This window comes from Colossoma macropomum, unplaced genomic scaffold (genome assembly GCF_904425465.1).
Source record: "Colossoma macropomum unplaced genomic scaffold, Colossoma_macropomum, whole genome shotgun sequence".
Taxonomy (NCBI): domain Eukaryota; kingdom Metazoa; phylum Chordata; class Actinopteri; order Characiformes; family Serrasalmidae; genus Colossoma; species Colossoma macropomum.
The window spans coordinates 31,926,416-31,951,106 of NW_023494784.1; the positions used below are offsets into that span (position 1 = coordinate 31,926,416).

The 24,691-nt window shown below is 38.2% G+C and overlaps 2 protein-coding genes across 3 annotated transcripts in view; one reads left to right on the forward strand and one right to left on the reverse strand.

The window, feature by feature from the left end:
* The window catches only part of tmem198a (transmembrane protein 198a), a 32,005-nt gene extending 30,148 nt beyond the window's left edge, over positions 1-1,857 (reverse strand). The window contains exon 1 of the mRNA XM_036568751.1: positions 1,422-1,857. The gene's annotated coding sequence lies outside the window, so the exon portion shown is untranslated. The remainder of the gene's footprint in view (positions 1-1,421) is intronic.
* Positions 1,858-6,395: 4,538 nt separating this feature from the next.
* LOC118807005 (myc box-dependent-interacting protein 1) lies at positions 6,396-23,065 on the forward strand. Of its 2 annotated transcripts, XM_036568774.1 has the most exons (20): positions 6,396-6,668; positions 9,948-10,028; positions 10,193-10,247; positions 10,349-10,443; positions 11,059-11,154; positions 11,429-11,533; positions 11,715-11,807; positions 11,920-12,005; positions 12,492-12,567; positions 12,785-12,840; positions 13,059-13,103; positions 13,646-13,718; positions 15,205-15,327; positions 15,417-15,503; positions 15,691-15,708; positions 16,423-16,680; positions 17,067-17,111; positions 17,258-17,317; positions 17,452-17,553; positions 21,166-23,065. In XM_036568774.1, the coding sequence occupies exons 1-20, from the start codon at positions 6,582-6,584 to the stop codon at positions 21,265-21,267; spliced, it is 1,743 nt and encodes a 580-aa protein (XP_036424667.1). In that variant the 5' UTR covers positions 6,396-6,581; the 3' UTR covers positions 21,268-23,065. The 2 variants fall into 2 exon arrangements, with proteins under 2 accessions (XP_036424667.1, XP_036424672.1); XM_036568779.1 differs by lacking the exon at positions 16,423-16,680.
* The last annotated feature ends 1,626 nt before the right edge of the window (positions 23,066-24,691 follow it).

Here is a 24,691-nt window from a genome sequence, read left to right on the forward strand (position 1 = left end):
CAGACTCCTTTACAAGCTTTCAAGCTTTCAGATGAGATATGATCCCTCCACAGCAACTCAGTCATCATTTTCTGTGAGAAAACTGCAATGCGAGTAGAGTCTTTTGACCTTTCAAAATCCACTGCTTATTTTTTCAATCATACAGCATACTAAATGGCAGCCACCTGATGCCCAGATCAACACCTTCGCATGCCATAAAGTATGTGCACTGCTTTTTTTTTTTTTCTCTTATCTACTTCACGTCAATTAGCAGTTAGAGAACAAGTGTGTAACATAGAATGTGATTAACACTACACACTCAAAAGCTCTACAGGAGTGACTCAGTCTTCTGTTGATTGGGTGAGAATGGAGAGACAGTGACACCCCACTGCTAAATAGTGGGACTGATTCTTGAATGAACTCTGCTGAAGCCCTTTCACAGAAAGTTACAAAAGCCATGTTCAGTAGTGTATAATGGTGCGCAAAGCCACCTGGTGTATGTTACCCCATTATTCTGAGCTTCATCACGAGAATTCAGTGTTCGGTTTCATAATGGTCAGGCTCATGTCAAACTGATAAGTAAGAGATGGAAGGTTAGGAACTGATGGTTTAATGGCTAAAGATCAAAAGCATTGGCTTTTTATGCTTTTCACTCTAAACAGGAAGAGACAATCCAAGTACCTTCATTAACACTGCTCTTTGTTTTGTTCAGCTGGTCAGTCTATACAAACCACACACTGTGGGTGTCTGACATTATACAGTGCAATCTACTGGTTAAAGTGGTATAAAACCATAGCAGTGCATAAATGTCCTCCATTTTTTTCATAACATGAGGAACCTTCTGTCACCCTGACCACGTGACATCATATTAGCTGATTTACACTTGTTTTCCAAGAGAATATATCACAATGAAATTAAATCACATCAAAATAATTTATTTACGATCACTATATATTAAATAAATACCCCAAAACACTGCAGTTCATTGATCTCCACATAACACAGGGGCTGGTCATCCGTTATTCTGACTGGAAACGGACCAAAACAGTAAGAGCCAACAGATACACAGCGAGGAAACAAAAGGACTCGGGGGCTGAGAGCTGAGAACAATAGCTCGTCGTCTTCAAGCGCTTCTTGGCTCTTTTTTTAGATGTTTCAAACACAACTGGTGTGAAACAATGCAGGTAGGATACATGAAGTTAAAAAATACTAACGGTTATTTGTCTTTTGATTCTCAATGTGGAAAAGATCTCAGAGCCCATCCCACCCAAAAAAAAAAACCCTAAACAAATATCCAACGGTCACGATTCAGTCGCTCCAAAGCAACATCTCTTATGTTTTACGATTTTTTCGAAAATCTGCCTTTAGAGATATGAATCAAAGCCTCTGATTCGTGTCGTGTGCGATGCTGTTTTGAACCCAGAGGAACAAAAACAACTTACCACCACCTCCTCCTCCTCCTCCTCCTCCACGGTTCATTCAGGAGTTCGAGTTTCCTCGATGTGGAAACTATTCGAGGTTAAACGCAGTAAATAGGCTCAACATCCTTCACAAAACACGTGTCTGTGTCTTCTTTAATTAACACGAACACCGTCGTTGAGTTTAACGGCCATTTCCACTAAGCAGCAGAATCATAACAGGTGAATTTCTCCTCACCACCACAACGTGTCTGTCTGTCTGTCTGTGTGTGGTGGAGGAGAGAAGCACTACCATTTGTTGAAACCAACCCTAAACGCTTTCGTTTTGTTCTGAGCCATGGTTAGGTTAAAGAAGTCCTGGTCAATCCCACCGGTCAGTCTTTCTCAGTGTTTTCTGTGCTGGTTCAGTTTGGTCCAGCAGCGTTTCCACCAGCTCAGCTCTGTTCAGCTTTTCACCCGCTCTAGGCTTTGTTTGGACTGTACCATTGGAGAGAGGAGAGAGGGGGCGCAGGAGGCAGAAACACCGCTGCACATCAGTACGGTTGAAGATGGCTCGTACCGGGCTATACTGATACAATTAGCAGTCACACCAAAGGAGTCTTTATACAATATTTGGAATGTTATCCAGGCAGAAAGCACACATCCAGAAAGAAATCTTAAAAATTATTTAATTTTCTTTCTTCTTTTTTCTCTATCAAAAACAATTTAAAGCACCTAACAAAAAATATACATCGTAGACAACTGTCAGGCCCCAGATGCCATGAGAAAAGTGTACAAAAATAGAATTCATTATTGATTTGTTTTATAGGCATTATGTCATTATATATGCATATGTATTATATAGCATTATATATGTATGTTATAATATAATGACATTATTTATGAATAATGCTCGATACCTACTAAATGCATTGCAAAAAATATTGCTAAAACTGAAAAACAATATCACACTATTATGGTATAGATGACATTTGGCCCAGCGCTAAAGCTGAGAGAGTAATAAGCATGTAAATCATTCATTTATGTCCTCAGTCCTCATTTCCCCTCCTCACTGAACTTGCTTTAGGTTCTTGGGGTTTTACATAATTTGAATATCCTAAATATTGCTCTCATATTTTCTCATAGCTTCTTTCACTGTGCGAATGTGTCTAATAGTCAAATGACAGGGAGTGGTGGATTGTCTTGGAGGCCTGTGATGCCATTATGTTCATCATTTCACATCAGGGTGTGACTTTCAGAAGAAAATTGTCTCAGTGATAATGAATCATATTCTGGGAATAAACAATGCTGAATGAAAAACCACAAGAATTAAATTTGGATCTTTTAAACAAACTGAACTTGGTACTTATAATAATAAACCTTCATTGCCATAAAGTGTTTGTGAGCTTTCAGTCCAGCAGTGGCACTGAAATACAAGCCAGTATCTTATTTCTATAGAATATGTCTTATCAAACTTATAGCATTAAACTTTCCAGCCAAGATTAGACACAATAGGAGTTTCGTGATCTGGCATTCATCAATAACTTACTCTTAGTAATAATGTAAGTTTTATGTTTGACTTGAAATCTAGGCCACTTTACTGCACAGCTCTCTATGAGGTCTCAGAAGAAGTGAGTGTTTTACTTGATACTCAAACATTAGGTATAAGTTTGGAATTTGTCTTTATTTGGCATTTCTTTGTATTTGTCTTGTGTTGGTTCATAATCTTGCCTCTTTTAGGACACAATTGCTAGGTATACACCATCTTGGTTGAGTAAATATGACAAAAACATTCCTAATGTTGAGATTCTGTCTCCCTCATGTGGTGAACCTACATCAGTACAGCATGATAGGGCTTCACATGGCTAATGATTCTCTACTGGAAATCACGGTAGTGCACTTACACCGTTCTAAGCAAATAATTTTCAACATGAAAAGATCTTTCTTTGCAATGCAAAGATGCCTTCAAATCAACATCCTGTGCCTGATGTATATTCACAGAATTTATTGCGTTATCAGACTGTATCACTAATGACACTTTATAAGCATGCATGGCAAGTCTGATTTCAGTAGTTTTGGGAAAAAATGTGAATGACCAAGTAAATTTCATAATACAGTGTTCCATATAGGACTTCAGTGACACTCGACCGTGCCCCAAAACAGACTCATACATTTTATGTCCAACTGTTTGTAGAAACTCCTGCTAATGAGTGAATTCAGCTACTTTAAGGTGCACCCATTCCTGCCATTGACATTTAATTGCGCACACATAGCTTGTATAATCCCCATAGAAAAGCTCTGACACTCTGGAGCAGTCACACGTGAGCCTAAGGTCACAATGCCCAAGGCCAAGCATTGGCTGGAGGGATAGAAAGCCCCCCAGCACTGGACTGTGGAGCAGTGGAACTGTGTTCTCTGAAATGATGAAGCTCCATCCAGTTCCTTCGGAGTCGGAGTGGTGTTTGTAATCCAGAGCTAATCATCCAACATCAGTACCTGACATCACTAATGTTCATGTGACTGAATGCAATCAGATCCTCATAGCAATGTTCCAGCATCTAGTCTCCCAGAAGAGTAGAAGCTGATACTGCAGCAAAGGAGGGACTCCTTAGTAATACCCTCAGAAGACACTGACACTTCTTGCTTCAGCAAATGTCCACAAACCTTTGGACATAAATAACGTGTGTTAACACAAGCTGAATTGGAAGTTTTGTTCTATAGATACCAGGCTTATCATACTTCACTAAAATTATTACTAAAACACAAAAACTAAATCAAAACTATAATGTCCGCTGCAAAACTAGTTAAAACAAAATATTTTTGTTTGTGAATGAGTCTAGTCTGGATCTCTTCTGCGTTTGGCTGTTTTTAAGGAAAACTGGAGCCGAGCCAGGCTCAGTCTACTGCACTGCTGTGTTAAATTTACTCTACCCTTATCAAATTACTATTATAGTCCTGTGTAGAAAAATGGGCCCCAGAATGGCAAAGCAAGAAGCTTTTAATGGTCTTAACAACAAAGCATTAGTCAGTAAATTAGTGAGGATTGAACGAATAGATAAAGTATCTCAGTATAGGAGAGCTCTTCCCTTTGATTTTTTTAAATGTTGATGTCTTGAGGGTAAACCTGCAAAACAGTCATACAACTATTTTCCCTGCACCTGAGTCATATCATCAGATAATGACTAAATGTTTAAAGCCAACCTGAAATTAAAGTTGATGTTTTTAACCTTGTAAGTTCAAGTCTTTGGCCATAAAAAGCATGATTCATCATATCATTAAAAAAATGTTTTCCCATAATCTTTGATTGAAGATTAAATTTTCAACCTAGAAAAGATGTTCTGGTTTGATTACATTAAGGTGCCCCAGCAGGCTGGGAAAATAACAACCAATATTATTATGTTTCAGGCGGCACGGTGGCGCAGTGGGTAGCGCTGTCGCCTCACAGCAAGAAGGGCCTGGGTTCGATTCCCGGCTGGGCGACCAGGGTCATTTCTGTGTGGAGTTTGCATGTTGTCTGCGTGGGTTTCCTCCGGGTACTCCGGTTTCCTCCCACAGTCCAAAGACATGCAGTCAGGCCAATTGGACATGCTGAATTGCCCCTAGGTGTGAATGTGTGTGTGATTGTATATGTATGTCTGTCTGCCCTGTGATGGACTGGCGACCTGTCCAGGGTGTATCCTGCCTTCCGCCCAATGACAGCTGGGATAGGCTCCAGCACCCCACCGCAACCCTGAAGGATAAGCGGTTTAGATGATGTATGTATGTATTATTATGTTTCACCTCTTTCCTCTTCCACCCCTACCTATCATAGAGTTAAACGCTCAGCTTGCTGAAAGACAGTCAGTGAGTAACTGTGATGTGTGGAAATTTATGACAGTGCGGAAGGAAAATGTGTAATGATTTCCAATTCACATTGATTTTAACAGGTGACTCTGGTGTTAGAGCAGGAAAACATTAAAGTATGCAGTGCACTGGACTGTAGAGGAAGATTAATGTGGAAATATATAACCTAACTTTCCCCCTTTCTGGTGACATCATTAACACAACTTCTTGCAGAGGAAACTGCAAGAACAACTAACATAAAGTTTACTATGAACATAAGAGCATAGATTGTCTGAAGACAACGGTGGACACAAAAATGTCTTGTTTCTTTGTCTCATGAGAAATGAAAAAGCAAATCTCAATATTGTAATAATATAGGATTACCTGTTTCTGAATTATTTTTCCTAAATCTGCTAGAAAAAAGCATAAGGTCTCCTACACTGACAGACGTAAAGGAGAGCTATAAAAATTACGAGATTCTACATTTTCTTAAACATTACTCAGCTAAGACTGGAGTGAAATGAGTCAGGCACAAAAGAGTTAAGTCTTCTATGAGACAATATTTTGAGCAAAACGAGATATTCAGTGCCGACAAAAAAAATACCATATACCAGCATGCATTCCTGGCTGGTCTTGTGCTGATTTAGCTGGTCACCCAGCTGGGTCATGCTGGTTGACAAGAATACTAGCATTCAAAACGCAACATATGCTGGTCTATCCTGTTTTTTCTAGCAGGGATGCAAAGATTGTTTCTCAGGAAATCACAATGACTTCAAATAGGACTTAACCATGTCTAATAGAAGTAGAGGAGATTCAGAAGAGATTTATTTAGAACACGGGTATCTATCTTTTTCGCAAAGGGCCAGTGTGGCTGCAGGCTTTCATTCAAAACAAGCAGGAGCACTCCTGATTCTACTGGTTTTATCAATTGGTCAGTCTTCAAGCAACTGCTAATGTGAGCTCCTGCTTTGTTAGAATGAAAACCTGCAGCCACACCGGCTCTTTGCGGATAAGATGGACACCCCTGTTCTAAATAGATCCCCTCTTAATCTCATCTACTTCTGTCAGACATGGTTAAGTCCTATTTATTTACATTTCTGGCTCGAAAAGTGACTCAAAATGAATGGGCCCCTGAGGAAGCATCAAGGGCTGAGTGAAATTGTGCTCTGTCCCTTTAAGGTGACGTTGTCATCGCTCAGTGCGCATCTCGCAGAGCTGAACAGGTTCACCTTCTGCTGCGAATCTTATTATTACTGCTATTAACAGGCCAGACGAAGCATAGCTCGCAGCTCCTGTCGTGGACAACCGTGTGAACGATTTCCCCAATGCGATAGGTATTTTAGCCATTCCACCAGCGTTTTCAGGGTGAAAAAGCGAGACAAAATGGCCGAGCTGCCGATGGGGAAGGGGGTTTCTGCGGGGAAGATAGCGAGCAATGTGCAGAAAAAATTAACCAGGGCTCAGGAGAAGGTAAGACATGTCCTTGCATATTTGCATCATCAATATCATGGTTGTCATTCTTAATCTGTCTGGATGCTGAACAGGCTCCGGTACTGATGCTCTTACTGCTGATTGCAACGTCGTGACGGTCAGCCTTGCGTCGAGCCCGTCAGATCTCATATCTCACCCTACACCTCATACGACTGAATCGAGTTGGCTTTCCTAGTCGAAGAAATATGGTTGTATTTTACGTTTCAGCTTGTGGGGGATAAAGCTAACAGAGCTCGGGTTACTGCGCAGGCGCATCACCAGTCTCACCCTGCTCACGGAGCCCAGTCCATGGCGCTGAAGCATCTACGCGCATCCATCCACTGCAGTGAGCTCCGCTTAGCCTGGGCACATCTCACTGCAGGCCGGCTGCTTCTGCATCCAGGCTCTTTGCAGATGAGTGCCCTCTGGGTAACCTGAGGCGCAGTGTGGCAGTAGCCATAAGCCACTGTAGCTCTGCCTCAGTAAAATCATACTAATACCTTAAATACTGATGCCTGAGAATTTGTTAGCTGGAATGTAGATTTTTGCATGGATCCTATGGTGTAGTTAGATTAATACTTATCATAATCACCACCACTTGTGATAGAAAAGGGCAGTTGCTAATGTTAAATAACCATGTCAGGCAAGGTAGAATTGTCTCCTTTATAGCTAAACAGCTGTTGGTGTGTAAGGCTCAGTTAATGCTGGGGCCCAGTCCAGCTGAGCAGTCAGGCTGTAAGGAAATGAGAGTGGTGACAGTGAGAGTGATGGTGTCTTAAGGTTAGTGTCACATTTCAGCCTCTGCAGTGTGCTTTTCCCATCTGTTCATGTAGGACTGCCCCCATAATTTTGGTGATGTTCGTGGCTGGATTGACAGACCTCCTGATTTTATGACACTAAACCGCTGCACATTTCCTCAGCACCTAGTCAGTCTTGTTATTTTAACTCACTTTCATGTGATTGCGATAACTTTGTAGGTTTAGAGGAATAGTTCAGTGTTTTTCCTCACAAAACATATTTTGATTATCTTCTTTTCTTATTCTTTTAATTATTTTGAATATTTTGTGTTTCATACTTTTTTCATGCTTCTTGCTTTGTGCAAAAATTGTCTTATGTAGGCTTCCATCCATTTTAATTTTTAAAAACGTCAATGACATTTTTTAACATAAATGATCAGTAATATATTCACTGAAGGTTTTTAGCATTTAACAGTTGCCTGTTAGTAGGGCTGCTCGATTATGGCAAAAATTGTAATCATGATTATTTTGGTCAATAACGAGATCACTATTATTTAGCACGATTACTCATTGACTTTGGAAACATTGTACAGTTATTAAATAATAAAAAAAAACAGTCGATTTCCTTGAACTTTAAATATAATTCAACTGAAAAACAAAAAAAAAGTGTAAAAAGATAAATAATGTATAATATTATATTAATATATAAACATTTAAGTAAACAATATAAAAATAATAAACAAAATTTAAAAGACCAACAATGTTGTAGTGCACTTCTACAATCTACTGAAAACTACTAAATATATAAAAATGATAAATAAAAGTGAATTAGGAATAGCATTCATTTAATATCTCTTTCTGACTTGTTTTATTTGGCCAACATCTTTGTAAAGAGAGAACCACTCCAGGATGCGCACAGGGAATTCTTTCTACTCATAATGTCGCACATACCAACCTAGACCAAATCAGACCAAATCAGACCAAATTAGACCAAAATAAATTAGACGAGTTTGAGCTTTTAGGGAGGGGTGAAAGCACAGTGCTGTGAAGGAAAGTGCTGTGCTGGGTTTATAACACTATTCAAAATGATTATATAACACCATTGCAAAACAGAATGTGGCAACAATAATCATTTTATCTCAGTTATCATGTGACATAATTGTTGGAGGCCAAAATCATAATTGAAAATAAAATTGGATTAATTGCCCAGCCTTTCCTGTTAGCCTGATAGTGTTCTGACTGTAATAGCTCATAGGTAAAGACAGTGGTGTGACTATGGTGAACACCTTCTCTGAATACAGTGTTTGGGGGAAAAATCGAAAAACACGAAAGACTCAGTGATGTTACTCCATCTTATATCTGATGAAAAATGATTTTGCAGAATAGTTTATGTCATTTACAGTGTCTGCTGGTAATAATGGTTGACATGGTATAGCCTGTCTTGGTGCAGTAGAGGAAGGATGACCACATCACATGGCACTAAAATGATCAGAATGTTTGTTTTATATCCTTCCCTTTTTTTGTATAATAGTTGTTTACTTTGACCTGAAATGCAACTTGAATACCGGGACTGTAGTTAAATAAGAATTATCTTTGAAAAAAGATATGTATTTTATATTTTCCTTATTATAAAAGGTGTCAGTCAATAGTTTTACTACTTTAGAATTTTACCCAATTCTTCATAATGTTATGAATGTAAGTATGAGGTAAGATTTGCGAAACCAAATAATAAAAAACCTATCTAAGGGATATTAACAATAAAAACACCAAAAATAGAAAATTCTGAAAACATGTATTTTGATTCTTGGTTGTACACGGGCTGAGGCGGCTTTTCAGGCACATACGTCTACCGAGTTATCATCCCAAGGGTCAGCTGTTACACTGTTTTAAAGGTAGGGATGTCAAATGGACCAAGTGTTCAGAACATGCAGTAACATACAAATAAACATTCCTTCAGGCACAATCTCATGCCCCAAGCTGGACTGTGATTGGCTTTTGTTTCTGTGGTCAGTGAAATTTAGTCCTTGCATGGTCTTTACAAAATACATGTAAAATAATCTCCTGAACAGATCTTATCTAGATCTGCTACTGCTACTGACACAGTACCTACTACAGTTACCACAGCAATCCACTGAGTACAGTGATGGCAATGTATCAGCGTTACATTCTTTCCTCAAGATTAACTAGTTCAAAAGAATTATGGAAGGTCTGAAAGGAATATGCAAGGACCTCAACAGCATGAATTTTTAAATGGCTTCTCTGCTTAAAAGCTTTGCCTGAGTTCTGTATATGTGGCTTATTTTAACGGCAAAGCAGATGTGTATCAATCAACAACACAGCATCTCATTAAAGAGATAGATTGATGTGGAAGGCCTGGTTGATCTCTGTGTTAGGCAAAAAGAAAGCTGTTTACATTATCCTCTGAGTAAGATGTGTTTTTTTAACATAAATTATAAATTAATACAGAAAACATATAAAGTCTCTTCCACATGAATACTACAGTTTGCTTCTTGACAAGTGAAACCTCTCTGTGATCTCTCAGGTTCTGCAGAAACTTGGCAAGGCAGATGAAACGAAAGATGTTGCATTTGAAGAAGGAGTCATTAACTTCAACAAACAGCTGGTGAGAACTCACTTTGAGTCATTACAGTTAAAACAATCAAGTCTTTTTGCTTTCACCATGTTGTCTATTTTCAGCATGACTAGTATATGTATAATGCTTTGCATTCACTGTTCATCTCTATCTCTATCTGTACTTCTCATGAATGTTTGTGATTGCTTTTCTAGGCCGAGGGAACCAAACTTCAGAAAGATCTACGGGCCTATTTGGCTGCTGTAAAAGGTACATTCATTAGTTTAGGTCAGCTGTTTCATTCTCTGACTGATCACTCATTATGTGTTTCTAGTTTCATTGCTGATGTCTTTCTCTTTGTTATTTAACAGCAATGCATGAGTCCTCCAAGCGTGTCCAAAAGTGCCTGGCTGACATGTATGAGCCGGAGTGGTACGGCAAAGACGAAATGGATTCTATTGTAGAGGTTACTGTTTTATCTGTTCTTCTTGTACCTGCTCCAGGTCTTTTTTTCTACTTCGCAGCATTTGCTTTTGTGTTTACTTCATATTGTCTCAAAGGTTTTCTCCACTTTGTAAAGACAGTCATAATGCTTTGTGATTCATTCAAAGTCTGGTTTGTTGTTGATTGTTTTCTCTGATTTCTTTTCTTTCATTAAAGTTAGAAATGCACTAGAGGAATGGCAGTACAGTTGGGAGGTAATTCAAGGCTTTAGGCTTCAAGGTAGTAAAAGTCAAGATTAGTTAGACTAATCTTATAGTAGATTAATCCCCTGATGTCATCCTTGCAAAGGCTTTGCAAGGGCTTCATATTTTGTCTCTTCTAGTTCCTACAGGGAAAGTACATGTATAATGATACAATGGTTTTACTCTAGCATAAACAATCACAGACTTAAATTAGATTTAGACAATTTAGTGACAGTAAAGTTACGTGATGTAGAGTGACTTGTGTGTTAGAAAGTCTGTTGCAGAGTTGTAGTTCTAGATTAACATGTATGAGTGTTTTCTTCCAGAGACAAACGTGGACCTGTTAGTTGCAGTTTCATTGAACCCATATCATTCTGCTCTGCTGTTTATCGCAGGACTCTGACCTCCTGTGGACAGACTTTCACCAGAAACTAGTGGATCATGCCTTGATCTCCATGGACACTTATTTGGGCCAGTTTCCAGATATTAAGGTAGTGATGCGGTGCATGAGCCTCCTTGCATATTGTTGCTGTCGGGACAAAACCTTGGATCTCCATTTTTCTTGTTTTTTAATTGTTTTATATAATTTGAAAGCTCCAAGTGCCCTTATGCTTAGCGGAAATATAATGATGAATGGGCCAGAAATAAATCTTTTTACATTAACTTACATTAAAAGTCCTGTAAACTTACCATTTTGGAGATGCAAGGTTTGCCTACATTCATGTGTAATGAGCTTCTGTACTGCACCTATATCTCCATTTCAAGGCCCGTATTGCAAAGCGAGACAGGAAACTGGTGGACTACGACAGTGCCCGCCACACTTATGCTGCTGTAAACAAGAGCAAGAAGAAGGTGGGTGGGATTTCCAAGGTAACTGTGGCAGACACTAATTGGCATACATGTTTGCAAGCTGCGCTGTAGCTCAGTTCATGGTAGAAAAACGTTTGGTTATTCTCTTAATCATATCAAATATTTTGTGGCCCATTTGATCATAGAGTTTTTGAGGGGAATAGCATTAATTTAATTTCTCTTTCTGCCTTGTTTTATGTAGCCAACATCTTTGTTGGAGAGGGCCACTCCAGGATGGGCACAGGGGATTCTTTCTGCTCATAATGTTGCTCAGACCAGCCTGTCCAGGAGTCAGGTAATTAAACCCCTTTTGTTCTTTAGTGCAGGCCTTCAGATGGTCTGCATATTTTAGAGCAGACTATCAGTGTTTTTTATACCTAACCAGAAGTTCATATACTTGTGTACAGGCAGAGGAAGAGTTAGAGAGGGCACAGAAGGTGTTTGAGGATATCAATGTAGATCTTCAGGAGGAGCTGCCATCACTCTGGAACAGGTAAGAACTTGTTGCGACATTATTGTATGACATTTCTATTACTGGGACAAAAGAAAAACAGCAAAGTTGTCAGCTGCATGGTGTTTTTCAGATGTTTGCTTCTTACTGCCTCTACCAGCAGTGTTAGATATTCTTCTAGTGAGAAGAGGACTTGTTTGTTATGATCTTGGTTTATAGCACTTCAAACCTAGCGGTCATAGTTTTTACTTCTCAGTTTAGAGTGCCTCTAAATTAACTCCTGCAGTATATTTGATTCAATGACAAAATCCAAAAAGGAACACAAAATCTGCTTAGTTCTACTCAGACAATAATTTCTGAGATGACTGTTTTTGTCTGAACACATTTACTCGAATGTTTCCACTGTAGTTTTTTGTTGGGGAACATTTTGATAATACCAATTTACTTGGTATTAAAATGAAATACTGTAGAATGTTAATTTCCCTCTAAATGCTACTGATTTACATTTACTTTTTTTTTTTGTTCCAGTCGTGTTGGCTTCTATGTAAACACTTTCCAGAGTGTGTCTGGTCTGGAGGAGAAGTTTCACAGAGAAATAGGAAAGGTAAGGACTCCAGGGGTGTTCAACTCCGGTCTTGCTCAAACACATGTGATTAAACTTATCTGTTGCTGGTTGCCAGGTTTTATGAGTGTGTTTAAGTAGGGAAATCACTAAACTGTGCTGAACACTGGCCCTCCAGGGCTCCCCTGACCTAGAATTTGATCCATAGCACTTTATGTAGAAGCAATTTATTGATTTATGTCCGCATTATGTCTTTCAGCTGAGCCAAAACATGTATGATACTTTGGAGAAACTGGAGAACGAAGACATGTCCAGGTCAGTCTTTTATTTGTCCAAAGTGATCGATTCGACAACTGAATATAGTCTATATAACCTACACAAATTTACCAGTTACTTTAGTAATCTCATGCATCTCAGTAATCTCAGGCATCTCATGACAAATACAAGTTTGTCTGCTCAGTATAACTACCCTGTAAAAATGCAGAAAAATATAAAAGTAAACAAATGAATGAACAGCAACAACACTCTCACAGAAAAGCAGGTAACGGAGAGCGGACGACATCAACAGCTCAAAGGAGGTAACAGTGGCAGCCCTGTAGTGCTGTGTGTGTGTGTATATGTGTGTTGAGGATGTGTGAGCGTGTGTATGTGTGCAATGTGTGTGCTTTATCTCTTGATGAGGCTGTTTCGTTGCTGCCTTTTGCTGCCCTCCTGGACAGCAATTTGTCTTGTTTGAGATGGAAACCGTTTTGACACAGAGTGCTGCCCATGAGCCTGTAGTTCCTATACGCTCACAGTCTGTATTAAACCAGTGGCATTTAGAGTCTACTGTATATAAGTCCACCCAAAAGCATGCATGTGTAGAATGAATTTGCATAAGAAGCAAATGTGTCCGAGGCTCTTTGCATGAATAAGAGTTGTTTTTGTCTCTATGAAGCCTAAGCATAGTGATACCACTCCCGTGTAGGCTAATGTCAATGAAATGCCTGCTGAGGTTAAGGCTTGCTATGCACAGCAGCTGGGCTTGGATGGGGCCTATAACAAGCATGAGAGTAAGAGGTCCCTCATGGCCAATAATTCCATAGAGTTACAGTTAATATATCTGTCCTTCATTTTCTAGTGATAGAACACAAGATGCCAATCACACTCTGAGCCCAGGAGGACCACCAGCCATTCCAAAATCTCCATCTAAGGTAAAAATGATACAGTTACATTACTTCTTGTTCAACAGTCTGCAGCGCTATATGCTCTTAAAGTGCCCAGTTTATGGAAAAATCATTTTTCCTCACTTTTTTTTAATAAAGAAGTTGTTGATTTGATGTAGTGTATAAGGATCATTCTAACAATTTGATTCCAAGTCAGAGTTCAAAACGCATTCCTGAATTTTAACTGATCTTGGACTTTAGACAAAAATCCTTTAGCTTTGAATGACCCTAAACCGTAATTGTGTTTATTTTATTAAAACAAATGATTGAACTTCCAATTTTGTCACTACCGAAACGATCATAACACTACCAAAACTTTGACACATGTTTCGGTGTTGACTGTTTCAGTAGTGACAAATGTAACTAATTTTGAGCAATAATTTAGAAACACTAGCTGGTATATGATTAACAAACATAGCTTTGAACAGCTGTACACACATAAAATCAGAATATTTTACAATAAAACCCAAAAAAGTTTACTTAATTACAGAAAATATGTGTTTTGAGAGACAGGGATGCAGTCTCACATTCTGCTCTAGAATACAGGGGTGTGGCTAAAATGATTTTAAATTATTTAAAAATTAAACTTATGATACATTTAAACCTTTAAACCTCACCTTCAGCCACCACAGTTTGAACTAATTTGGTAGAATTCAAAACATGCCCAGTAGATACAGTCCATGTATGAAAAATAAGCTGCAAAACAGACTGTTTTGAATTCAGCTTTTGTGACGTCACAAAAACCAATACATCTGTATATATCCACCTATTCAGCGCACAGCTTTGTAGCTTCATCCATTCATGCTGAAGTTGTAAGGAGTGTTTCAGCCCAAACTGTTTTGAATAGAACACGATACAAGGCAGCCTGTGTTATTTACATATATCAGTCTTAAAGGCACAGTGACAGAAAACAGACTATTTCATTCTTAAGGCTAAAATCTAATTTGGCCAAGTAAAAAATTAAATATGACTTTTTTGGTACCTGAAACCACACCTATGTCATATGTGGACCTCATTGGGGAAAATAAAACACAAGAGAAAAGTTTTTAAAGGAATACTCCAGTCTAGTTTCTGTCTGCCAAATTTGCAGCATATGATCAGTTACCACGGACAATAATGTCATTGCTTTTCCCTGTAATAATAACAGAAAATCTGCTTAGTCAAAAGATGCTTCCTATTGGCTTCTATAATAAATGAATGTAATGTCAACAGGTTTTTTATTCTTTTCAAAGTACAGAGAGAGGTGTCTAAATTATTGTCCATGGGAATCAATACTGCAATACGAATGCAGCATAAAAGATTGAAAAATGCTGGGGTATTCTTTTAAGAAGCCTACTGAACTGTTCGCTAGGGAGCAAAAGGTAAAAGGCATCGCTCTAAATAATCATTTTGATACCTCTATTTTTAGGCTCAGGTGCATACAGACATTCTTCTTTACGTAGTTAAAAATGGGATGTTTTGTGTCTGTTAACAGCTAAAACCTGCTGTTCCTCCACCTCCCAAAGTCACTCCATCAAAGGATCTGAAGCCGGAGAACATTATTAACCTATTTGATGAGGCTTCTACGCCAGGCATCAGTGTTACGTCTCCAACACAAGTCAGTCTTTAACAAAGCTTAAAGCTGCAATTTGGTAATTTGTACTGAATTTTGCTGTTACAGTCTTTTTTTTTCCTCCCCTCTAATAGTACGATGCCCCAGGCGCTAGTAATCTTCTGGACATGGACCTGGATGCACTGCAGGCTGCTACTACACCAGTCTCCACCAACCCACAGGTGTGTCTCTCCTGCTGTCTGGCAGACTCAAAAAGGCTTCACTACTCAGACATGTTTGAGTGTTGTTGATCCATCTTCATGGTAACAATACAATGTGATTTTGTTTCACTTGTTCATTAGTGTCATCTCAATGTTTTGTCTTGTCATACATTTTCTGAAATCTGCTCAACACTGTGGTTTACTGAAGACCTGGGATTCATGGGAGGTGAGTTAATTCTTTAGTATTATTTGGGGCTACACTTTTCTTTTTTTATGTGGACTCATCTGTGTTACTGCACATTGGTAAATGTGTCTATGTTCCTCTTTGTCTTTACAATCTAATCACTGTAAATTCTGTATACGGGTGTAATTTCTGACCTCATGACAGTTTAATTTGGTTTGATTATAATTATTTAGAAAATGATGCACCTTGAAATCTCAAATTTTACAACTTGATTATTTCTGATACAGATACAGAACTATTTTTAAAAATTCACTGAATACAAATGTGACTGGAGGAGCAATTAACACAGTAGTGAAATCTAGACAATAAAAAAAACACTTTTCCATTGAAAATAGTCTGAGAGTTTTATTTTGCCCAAAAATGAATGCAAACTTTAATACTATTATAATCGATTACAATCGATTCCAACGTTCAGTGCAGTTGAATTGCCACCTTCAGATCATGATGCATTAGTGCAATTTTACACCTGTAATACTGCATGGTCAAAAATCTCAACAAAAGCACCTAATTTTTCCAAAGAGAAAACCCCCATATGTATAAATTTGTAGTCGGAGCAATTTTTTACGTCTTTCACTCTCCTGGCCTTCGCTCCTCCTACACTGGCCCCTGTGAATGACACCCGGCCTTGCCTCCTCCTGGCTCCCTACCATTGCTCCTCCTCCACTCCACACTGTTCTCACCCTCACCACCCTGCAGCAAGGAGAGAGCCACGCTGAGGCACCCCAGACATGGGATGATGATGATAGCCAGCCTGTGCGCACTGGCTGGGGGGATGGCGCTACCCAGCCTACCTGGGATGATGATGGTAGTCAACCTATGAGTGCTGAGCCTGTATATCCTACCTGGGATGACGATGGCAGCCAACCAGTGCGCGCTCCAGCTGCAGAACCGACTTGGGACGATGATGGGTCCCAGCCAGTGCGTGCTCAGGGTTTGGACAGTGAAGGGGCTCAGGTATTGTTTTAGCTGAGGCTATGCCCATGCCTTGGCTGGCTCATGAAGAGCTGGACCGAAGGCATGCTGCTGTGGGTGCCTCCAGTTAGGCACAAGGTCACTTAGCATGGCATTTATGACATGCTAGTCGAAGTAGTAGTAGAAGTAGTAGTAGAAGTAGTAGTAGTAGTAGGTTAAATTAAGCATGTTTGAGTGCAGAGATTTATGTTTTTTTTTTTCTTTATTGTTGTTGTTGTTGTTCTGACTCTGTTTATAGTTCCCTCTCTCTCTCTCTCTCTCTCTCTCTCTCTCTCTCTCTCTCTCTCTCTCTCTCTCTCTCTCTCTATTTGTCTGCCTTTCTCTCTTCTCTCTTATTCCTTTTCTCTTTTCCTTTCTCTGTTTTGCAGGCAGCAGAAGGTGCACCTGCCACAGAAGAGACAGCAGCAGCAGTAGTGAGTGTTTCCCCACTGGTTTCTAAAAAGCATTTAAAAACATATAGATTCTGTTCCATGCTACCATTGTTGTTCCATTCCTAATGCAGACACTGCTGCATTCAAAGCTTCCTCTTGTTTAATTTTCATGTCCTTTTTACATGTAGACAGCAGAAGAGGCTAATGGAACCACAGAAGTAGAGATGCCACCAAATTTCCTATATAAAGTGAGTCCAAAGTTCTGCCATAAGCACCAACAAGCATTTTTAGATTGTGTTTTTGGGTCATGTCGTCACCTACAACAAGAAGTCGACTCAGACTGTCTGATTTAAAAGTTTGTGTCCTTTTTTGTCTCCTGTAGGTTCAAGCAATGCATGACTATGTTGCCAACGACACAGATGAGTTAGAGATGAAAGCGGGAGACGTTGTGCTTGTGATGACCTACGATAATCCTGAGGAGCAGGTCAGCATCTTTCAGCAATATTTTCTTATTCTCACTTCATACATAATAGTAAAACTTTACCATTCAAACATTCAAATAGCTGTTCAAAACGTTTGGAATCAAAAGTTTGAAAGCAATTGCTTTCAACAATATAAACCAGTTTGGTTGCAGATAAATCTATAAAATGTCTACTAATGTCTAATAAATACTGTCCTAGTGCATGTTTCAACTAACTAGTAGGACACTAGGAAACTGTAAATGAAAATAATTGTGCACCAGTCAGTCATGAAACTATGAAAACATGAAAGGCCTAGTGTGGGCTGTCAACATGGGGCCCCAAGGTTTCATGACTGAGTGGGGCTCCACTTTGGAAAACTCACACACAGCCCTCATTTAAGGGCTTAGCATGGGCCACCAACATAGGGTCCCTAACATGGGGGCTTCCTCTGTTTCATCACTGACTGAGGCCACACAACAGGCAGCCCACAGTGGGCCAGATTTTTAGCCCACAGTGGCCCCACACTGGACCCACACCGGCATGTTTCCTGGGGTGTGGGCCGCCAACATGGAGCCTCACATGTTCCCACTAGATCACATTATATGCAGGCAACCCACACTTAGTCTCTTTTACATGAGCGTGTTCACTTGCACAGTGGGGCCATTAACACTGTGTCAGTATGTAGACACAAATAATATGACTTGTCCTAAACATTGAATGTTAAATTTCACTCAAGTATAAACCTGACTGCAAATAATTTTTAAAGATATTTATTGAGACAGCACCACAATTACTGACTTAAAAATCCAACTGTTTTTTATAAACCATAATCAGGATCCAAAGCTTGAAGTGTCCGCAGGTTTAACTCAGCACAGTTTCATATGCAGGTACACAACTTCATACTGAAAAGGAAAGAGGCCAGTCTCCAGAACCTTCCAGCTTCCCTTTTAACCATGCAAACCTCAACAAAACATACACACACACCCACAAACATTATGGAGGACAGGGTCTGCCTGTATGCAAAATAAATAATGAATAATGACATTATTTTTTAATCATTAAGTTTAGTATTTATTTCCATATTTAATTATTCATTTTTTTCTTGTTCTTTTGATAATGAGAGGGCTTTGCGTACAATAATGGTTATTTATTGGCACAAAAACACACATGGAAAAGTCCTATTATTGTGTCATTTTGTAGTGACATAACAACTTAAATATTTTATGTTAATGTGGCTTGTGCCTTGCACTAGAACATGACAGAGTGATGCAGTCCCATGCACAGGAAAATTATGACTGTTATATTTTACTGCCTCCTGCGTTCTGTATTCACTGCCACTTTAAATTTTCCATTCCACCATAAGTGGTTCAGATGCCAGAATGGTTCAGTGCTTTAAGGTGGAATGAAAATTCGAAGCAGTTGTAAATATATTTTATAAGTAGATGTCAGTAAAAAATAGGTAGCAAAATATGAACATGAAGTCATAATTTTCCTTTTTTTACGACTACAAACTGTGTTTGGCATTTTCAGTTTAAGAACCGAATTCTTCACTTGTCAGTTAGCAGGCTAACATAACTAACTAGCTAATTAAACCTAAAAAGGCTATGCATAGCATGAATTTCAATTCACCATCTTCTTTTTAGCTTGTTAAAGTCTTCTCCAGTTGCCGTTTACTTCTTTAAATCATCACATGGACATCAGTTACTAAGAATCTAATTCAACTCATTCAATATTTAGTCTTTTGAAACTTGCTCTGTTTTTCCCTCAGCTTCTCTCTTCACTGCTGTGCAGCTACAACCGTCTTTATTTATTTTTTTTAAATCACACAAAGAGACAGAGACCTTTTAAAGGTTAATCATTTTATATGAAAATTATTAACTTTTAGTCTTGTAATTTCCACAAACATTAAAAAAAAAAAAAAAGTACTAAAAATAAGATATATTTATCTTATATTTCAATTATTCTGTTTTATTTATTTATTAAACAACTTTTTCTATTTTTATGCTATTTTACAGTGTTTTGCATTGGCATGATATTGATATACCAATACTGAAGATATACATACAACTAAAGAAGTGCTCTATAAGATCTCTTGTTAAAACTGAAAGCAACCATACTAAGTCAGGGGAAAAAAGAACATGCTAAATTATGGTGTGTGCGCTGCTGTGAGTCTTCCTGTAAAGCCTGAAGTAAAATTGAAAAGTCAAATTTCAGAGTTTTTCAGACCACATCATATCTTTATTAACGCTCTTTGCATGCAATTACTCATTTCCACTAGAGGTGTCTCCAAATCCCCAAAAGTGCAGCTTTAATGTCATAGCAACATTCAAATGACTTTGATATACTTAAACTGACACATTAATGTCATGGTTACATTTAAATGATGTTTATATTCCAACATTTAATACAGGCTGCAAACCCATGTCATAATAACATTGAAATTACATCAATATGTTGAATTACATGTATGCTAGCCATGATGTATTTACCATTCAAATCAATTAGGGGCCCAGCATCGGTTAAATGATATTGGCTCAATGTGTAGTGACCCACAATGGGCCCATGTCAGGTTATCTGGTGGCTAGCCCAACAGTTTACTGTCCAAATAAAAAACTCTTGAGGGCCCACTGAGGGTTCAGTGATGTGTTTCTATGTGAGCTGACTCATAGTCGGCCAGTACAGAGTTATCTGTTGGCTGTCCCTAGCCCGTATAGCTCACAGATAGCCCTCAGTGGGCCCACACAGGCATGTTTGCAGGAAAAATATTAATATTGCCGATTATATCGCTTATAACTGATTCCACACTGTAGTGCATACAATTTTATACTCCTAAACTCAGGAATAGGGTTCCTGAGAAGATGAGGAATGCAAGTTTTGTAATGTTTTAAATCCAGATGAATCACGTAAACAGTATGCTTGTTAGTCAGTTATTAATCCTAAACTATGTGAGTAACTTACAATACTACTGTGAAATTAATATGTAAGTTCCTCATATTTTCTAAATAATTAAACGTTTTCAAATGTATTATTCTGCTTGCTTCCTCTCAAATTGTGTCACTGATTTTTTTTCTCTTAAAACCAGAGCTATCACCTGAAAGTGTAAGCCTAAGCCATATGTTAATTTCAGTTTAAGGATTGTTTTTCTTACCTTAACTAGATATTCATTCAGTAACTCTTGCACATAATTGAATATCAAAGTTAGTCAGAATGCACCTCCCTAGTTAAGGCTAGCATATGCCTAGTGTAATTGGAGGTTTTTTATTCAATAATTTGTGTTTTTGCTGTTCCATTTGAACCATAATATTTTCTGTTTCCAATATTATGCTTATCTTCCCGTGTAAAGTACTTTGAGATTTTGTAACCGAAATGAAAACTTATGTATAGCTAACGATTATTATTGTAATTTATAACATTTACTTATTTCTTAATTACATTAATAGCCATGGCATCCATTGCATCAGTGTCCATTAGCACTTCGAAGATCAGCCCCACCACACACCTACTTTCATCCAGCTTGAACTTCTTGATCATTCAGTGTGTGCAAAAGAATACATTTGGAGTGAACTCTGATTAAGTATCAAAGAAATTTTAAGGCTGTGGAGCAACAAACAGATCAATGTTGTGTGTTCTTGCAGGATGATGGCTGGTTGATGGGGGTGAGAGAGGCTGACTGGCTCCAGAAGAAAGATCCCAACAAAAAAGGAGTGTTTCCTGAAAACTTCACACAGAAGATGTGAAAGCCATGATGTGACCTTGACCATCGTTCGATGTTCACTCTTTATCCTTCTTCCATGATACCTTGCTTCACCTTCAAATTTATGGATGTTCAGTGAGAGGAGAGGTATGTGAAACAAAACAGGCAGCCTCTGCAGATCTAACCCAACATGCTCCTGGTACCTGACTCTGTTGAGGACACTTTACGGTGGAGGAAAGTTGTATTGTCAATTGATTCATGTTTACAGTGTTTCGGTTGTTCTGATGTTCTGAGAGTGGCTGTGAGACTTTGTCAATGTATGAATTTTATTTTGCCTGTTCTTTGAGGAAGTGAAGTCTATTTCAAATGCTTTGTGATATTGTACTCATATGGGAGGCATAATATTTATATACATGTGCCAGCCTGTTAAATAGTCGGACTATAAATATATTCCTCTGTGACTAAACAGGTGATCCTTTCTAGCCCTCAGGCCTTTTTATTTATCTGATTCTTTTGATGTGTTAGGTTTTAAACAATCAAAAAGCATAAGATAGCTAGGTGAATATAGAACACCAGTAACTTTCTAAAGAGAACTCCCTGTAGTATAGTTTAATGAAACAGGCTGCATGAAACTCCCTGTATAATTGTGATCAACTCACAGCTAAGAATGAGGAGCATATAGAATACTTCCACAAATTAGATTATTCCCCACAGCCTCCTCATCTTACTATGTGTTGTATAAAAGGAGTGTAATAAACCCAGACTCATTGGTGAGAGTAGAAGGCATCTTCACCTAAACACTATATCATCTCAGTCTTAAACACAGTAGATACACTAATCGTTAACAATATACCATAATACATGAATAACCAATCCTTCTAACTTAATATTGCACAGTAACCAAGAAAACAAAACCACACAAACAGAATCTTATATGCAGATAACCACTGACATATGCAGCTAGTGTAGACACTAAAGAACAGATATTTTTCTCAGGATAAAAGGTAGAAAATTAAGCATAAACACTGTGCCCTGCTTGGCCCTCAACTTTATTGTATAGACAATGTAAATGTGTTCAGAGCTTCAGACTATATCTTTACCTTTTTCAATTCCCTTCTCACATCATTGTGCTGGATAGTGCTTATTGAAAAAAATGTTCTGTATTTGTTCTGTATGGTCATTATTTCATTCTTCATTCTTCATTTTTTTCAGTACACTAGATATCTGTGACATGTTCCCTCCAGATATGCAATAATGTTCTAACAAATTTTTCTGCCACCACATTCTTGGACATACAGTGAGGTTCAAAAAGAATTTGGACACTTAAACATTTAACCATTCTTTAAGTTGTTAATCATTGCTGAACATTCTTTAGATTATGTCATAACTTACATATTTAACAAAAAGTTTTGTTTCTGAGCACCTAAAAAGCCCAGATAACAATTCCAACCAGACTGCACTAAGACTACTATAAAGCACAGAGATGGAAACATCAAAGTTTGGGGCTGTTTTTCTTACAGTAGTGTTGGTCAGCTTGTGTTCATTGATGGGATCATGAAATCAAGTGCGCAAAGGCATTTTGGATGAAAATCTGCAGAAATCTGCAAGAAATTTCTTGAAAGCCCTATTCAAAGTCAATCAGAAAAGCAAGATCCGCAGGCTGATTTAAGTGGAGACAGAGTGGCAGCTAGAGGAAAAAAAAACTACACATTATATTTACAATATATTTTAGTTTTCTGTGATCATATGACCGTGCAAACATTTTGGTTAGTAGAAACACACTCGATTTGTGGTAGTTTTGTTTTGGATGCAGAAACACACCAGCCTTGGAATGGTCTGTTTAAAACAAATGCCATTTTATATGACTCCTAACACAATGACTTTAATATGCTATCAGAATGGCACGAATGTCCAAATACTTTTTGGGGCCACTGTGTGTTGTGATTGGAAGGAGCATTTGTCAGATTCTTCTAAGAATAGTAATTGCTCTCCCTCCTATGGTGCAGCTTTCAGCCACAGCCAAGAATATGCATATTTATTTAATCCTATTACACCGTATTTATAGTTTTATTTTTGTACATTGTGGGTCAGTGACAGTTGAGGAGATACTGATGAGTGTTTATAATATAGAAGTCTTATGTGCCATGGACTGGATTCTTAACTGGATTTCTTACTAATCCACAGGACTCTCGAGTATGTTGTGCTTTGGTTCTTTGTTTAATCTGTTTAAGGACATGTACACTTCTTTGTTCATGTGGAAACTTAGCTTCTCTTATGTACTTCTGTATCTGCTGACATGAACTTTAACCCTGTGTAAGCTCATGGTCCGTACAGAGGGAGAGATAAACTAGGCCCATTGCAGCATGGTTTATCATTCATGTGCTACGTTGATGGACAAACTGCATTGTTTTATTGTTTCTTCTTAATTTTCTTTTAATGAAGCCATTCTAATGGAAACGCATAGAAGAGTTTCATCCAATCTGGAAAGTTCGCGTATCCTTCACTACAAATTAAATTACGTCTGTCTAAAGACAGATAACTAAGTTACTGACGCTCTTGATGTAGCTGTAGCTGATAGGATTTGATTAGATTGGATTAGCTTTTAATAAACACACTGAGTGGAAAATAGACTTTTCCCTCCTGTGCTTCAGCCTAATGAGATGATTTGCTTCTGTTATTGTGCCAGTGCATTTGTAAGTGTGAACATGGTGTCATTTTGTTGAGCTTCGTTGATGAAGACACAAAATATTCTCTGAACATATCTACAGTATATGTGTGACTGTCGTGTGAATGTGACCGAGGCATGCTTAACCTCATGTACAGTGTGTTGGTGTATTTATGTTCTCTTGCTGAGGTGGGTTTGAGGTCCAGGCCCACCTTAAGCCTCTATAAGCCATGAGTGTTCCTATTCTACAACTGTGCACCCTGCTGTCTGATCAATGCTAATAAACATTGATTTAATCCCGGCACGACTAGTTCCTTCTAATTTTTTTTGGTTTTGGAGACGCTAAAGTCAGTGGACTTTGGGACCCAAATTTGTGTTTTCTTTATAATTAATGTAATCTTATACATCGTTTGCGAAAGTTTGAACACCCCTGGTCAAATTACATGTTTTGTTGATTTTCATGTTTTTGTTGATTTTCTAAGTACACATCCTCTACAGAAACACTTTTTAATGCACAGTTACTGTTTGTTTGCTGCATTTAATACATTGGACAAACAATAAATAAAACATAAATGTAGCCTGTGAAAAAGTTATGGCACATTTTATTTTTTAAGTTTTATTTTTTCAAAAAAATGTTAAACTTACCTAATAAATAGAAACTGTGCACTGAAATTTGCAGAAAAATCCCCAATTTGAGTTCCCTGTAGACGATGTGTTGACTTGTAATTTGACCAGGGTGTTTAAACTTTTGCATAAGACTGTATGTAAAAGTGAATACCCGTAAATAACATTCTGGTGTCTA